We start from the raw sequence: 3,403 nt of genomic DNA, 5'->3' as shown, positions 1-3,403 counted from the left end.
GTGTGTGTGTGTGTGTGTGTGTGTGTGGATGTGGTGGCAGATGGTGCGGAGGATGGCGAGCCGCTGGGTGGAGAGGGTGCTCCCATCCGTCATGTGCAGCACAATTGGGCTTGGCGAGACGGGGATGGCGGCGGTGGAGCGGAGGTCTGCCCGCTGCAGCCGCACGCGAATGCTGGACTGGATGACAGCTCGTCTCTGTGATGAGGAGGTTGCCAATGGTGATGTTGTCGATGGGCAGGGTGCTGAGGTCGCGGTCCTGCGCCACGACGAGCACGTCCACCACGTCAAGCGCCGTCTCCGTGTCAATGGTGTCTGGGAAGAGCTGGCTGGACAGCGTACGTGGATGTGCGGTTGTCGCTGCTGAGCATGCTGTCGGGCGCAGTGCACGCGCACGCGTACGAGCCGTTGGTGTTGATGCACTGCTGCAGGCTGCTGAGGGCGCGACGGGCCTGCGCCACCGACGCGCACTCGTCAGTGTCCACGCAGGTTGCCGATGGCGCACCGAGCCTGCCGCTGGCGGTGCAGGTGCGAAAGACCAGCGCCGGCCCGTCCTCGCTGGCGGAGCTGCGAAACCCAGAGAAACACAGGAAGACGGCACGCTCGTCGTAGGCAATGATGATGTCTGGCGGCTCGGGGAACAGCTGCGCGCTGAACTGCGGGGTGGTGTCTTGCGTGACGTTGCAGGTGATGAGGTGCTGCCATTGCGGGCCAGTAAATCCTGTTCCTGTTCGGTTGCTCGCTGTCTGAACCCCTGTGGAAGACTGCGTAGATGAGTCTGCCACGTGCACCGCGCCGTCGTATGGCGCAGGAAAGGAATGCGCTGTATCTGTATGCAAGTGAAGGCGCGTGCGTCGCGGGAGAGGACGTGAGGACGTGAGGGGGGAGGCGGGGAGTGAAGAAGGCGAACTGCATGCGTACACATGCGCGGCGATTCACACACACGCACGCACATACACACACACAGAGACACACAGACACACAGACACACGCACGCACGCGCGCACGCACTCATGTACACAACTACCTACACACACGCACATCCCTGCATACACATTTGCATACACGCAGATATGCACACACCTGGGCAGAGAAGAGCCTTCTGTCTGCTACTTTGAACCGGCGGTGGTTGCGAGCATCATCGTCGCTGCCCTGAAGCGCGCTTGGATTCAAAAGCCCGCCCAATCCTCGATGCCACAGCCAAAGACACGCACGCACACACACACGCACACACACATACGCGCACACACACACGCACACATACGCGCACACACACACGCATACACGCACACACGCACACATACGCGCACACAGGCACACATACGCGCACACACGCACACACGCACGCATACGCAGAGGTGAGTGAGCAGATAGGACGTCATGTCATCGAGCATGCGCTGAACTCCACAACCACAGCACACTGAAACACTGATAGTGATGTGCATAGCAGTCGCTTACCGACAGCCGAGCATGTGAATCTCGTCCGTCCCAAGCTGCCTGTCTGCAAGCGCTGCATACACTGAGAGTGATACTGGTGGTGCAGCAGTGTTTGCCGATTGTGCTGCTGTTGCTGCTGCGGCCGCTGCTGTTGAGACGGCGCGAATGATGAGGATGACGACGACGATGCTGATGATGATGGTGATGCCAGCAAGGGAGTCGGTGACGGAAAGGCTGCCACTGATGTGTGTGAGAATGGCCGTGGCGCTGTCGCTGTAGGCGTCAAAGACATGGGTGACGGCGGCGCCGTGTTGGGGAAGGAAGGTGGCGACGTCCCGGCTCCCATCGTCGTCATGTGCGCGGGGACAACCCCTACTGCTGCAGCTGCTTCAACTGCCATCACAGCTGTTGCCGTTGTTGCTGCCGTTGTTGCCGTTGCTGCAGACAATGCTGCCATTGACGTCTGCCATCCCGCTCCAGTCATTGGTAGTTGCAGCGGCGTCAATATGCTTGTGATGACCGGTGTCGTTGACAAGCTCGGCATCATGGCATGCATCAGAGGCGGTGGCGCTGCTGGCCCGTGTACAGGTGCAGGCAGTGCTGGTGGGAATGGGCCTGATGCGCCCCGAGTAGGGGTTGTATGAGTGGTGCCGCGTTCACGAAGACCGGTTGTGGTGGCTGTGGTGGTTGTGATAATGGCGGCGCGGTTGCATCTGCCGTAGGTGCGCCGCCTCTGCCGCGTGCTATCCCCCGTACACTCGCTCTCCCTCCACCTCGTCGACCACCCCGACCACCACCTTCACCACGTCCCCTGCCTCTACCCCTGCCTCGACCCCTGCCCCTGCGATTACGCGTGCGGTTGCGTGGTTGTCGCTCCAGTCTGTTCTCCTGCGGTCGCCCGGGCTGTATGACTGCAGGTGGTGGCAGCATGTCGCAAGGCACGCTCGACGCCTCCAACGGCACATGCAGGCCAAAGTCATGCCAGGCTTGCACGTAGACGGCTTGCTTGAACATGTCGTGGATCTACTTGTATGTGTGTATGTGTGTGTGCGTGCGTGTGCGTGTCAGCAAGCACGCAAATGCATGTGCATGTGTGTATGTGTGTGTGTGTGTGCATGTGTGTGTGTGTGTCTGCGTGCTCGTATGTGTGTTGATAATTGGACTCATTCACATCAATTTCTCTAGCCAAGTTCGTGAGACGTACGGTGTGAGCGCGAGGATGGTTGATTGCAACGATGTGTTTGCAGGGAAGCCCGCTGTAGTTCTTGCAGACGCCATTCGCTACAGTCACTGTCTGTATGGGGATGACACATGGCAAATGGAAGGGTGGTTGTGGGCGGTAGGGCTGGATAGGCACGGAGGTACGTAACCGAGATACACGCATGCAGGTGTACGAGAACACACTACGCATACAGTACACATGCGCACACTCAAACACAACACATGTGCACAATAAAGACACGCACAGACTCGCACATGCACATACGCATGCACATACGCATGCACGTGCGTGTATTCAAACATATCGATGTCACGACACCACCACCGCGCAACCCTCTGTCGTACCGGTTGGTGGGGTTGCACATTGGGTCTGTGGACGTGCACTCGACCATGTCCAATGTCCAAAGCCGCGAGTCCAGCAGCAGCGCCCCAGCTCGCAGCAACCTCCTCGGCAGCAAAACTTGTGAGAGGAGAGCTGTGTGTCTCGGCATGCGCCAGCACATCCAAACGTCGCCTGGCCATCCAGTGCGTGATTGCGACCATTATAGACACCGGCCCAAACTATTGCAACGAGGTACGTGTTGATGGGTAGTCATCGGTTTCATGCGGGTGTGAAAGAGAGTGGGTTGGTTTGGTGCGAGCGTCAGTACAAGTGCGAAAGAGTGAGTCAGTGAGAGTACTTGAGCGTGTGCATGTGTAAATGCGTGCAATGCGTGAGTGAGTGCATCCATCAGTACGTTCATTCACC

At 58.7% G+C, this 3,403-nt stretch overlaps 2 protein-coding genes across 2 annotated transcripts in view; both read right to left on the bottom strand.

Moving 5' to 3' along the window:
- Positions 1-1,780, bottom strand: part of PTSG_06479 (uncharacterized protein) — a gene marked incomplete at both ends in the record, with an annotated part of 3,161 nt that extends 1,381 nt beyond the window's left edge. The window contains 4 exons of the mRNA XM_004991804.1: positions 340-826; positions 1,077-1,159; positions 1,456-1,707; positions 1,734-1,780. Of these exons, the coding sequence (XP_004991861.1) occupies positions 340-826; positions 1,077-1,159; positions 1,456-1,707; positions 1,734-1,780 (869 nt within the window). The remainder of the gene's footprint in view (positions 1-339; positions 827-1,076; positions 1,160-1,455; positions 1,708-1,733) is intronic.
- Positions 1,781-1,823: 43 nt separating this feature from the next.
- Positions 1,824-3,403, bottom strand: part of PTSG_06478 (uncharacterized protein) — a gene marked incomplete at both ends in the record, with an annotated part of 4,072 nt that continues 2,492 nt past the window's right edge. The window contains 5 exons of the mRNA XM_004991803.1: positions 1,824-2,049; positions 2,191-2,345; positions 2,377-2,457; positions 2,639-2,728; positions 3,001-3,216. Coding sequence (XP_004991860.1) covers positions 1,824-2,049; positions 2,191-2,345; positions 2,377-2,457; positions 2,639-2,728; positions 3,001-3,216 — 768 coding nt within the window. The remainder of the gene's footprint in view (positions 2,050-2,190; positions 2,346-2,376; positions 2,458-2,638; positions 2,729-3,000; positions 3,217-3,403) is intronic.

The sequence above is a fragment of the Salpingoeca rosetta genome, assembly GCF_000188695.1.
Source record: "Salpingoeca rosetta unplaced genomic scaffold supercont1.18, whole genome shotgun sequence".
In the NCBI taxonomy this organism is placed as follows: Eukaryota; class Choanoflagellata; order Craspedida; family Salpingoecidae; genus Salpingoeca; species Salpingoeca rosetta.
The sequence above is the reverse complement of the archived record's forward strand: the minus strand, read 5'-3'. Positions and strand labels throughout refer to the sequence as shown.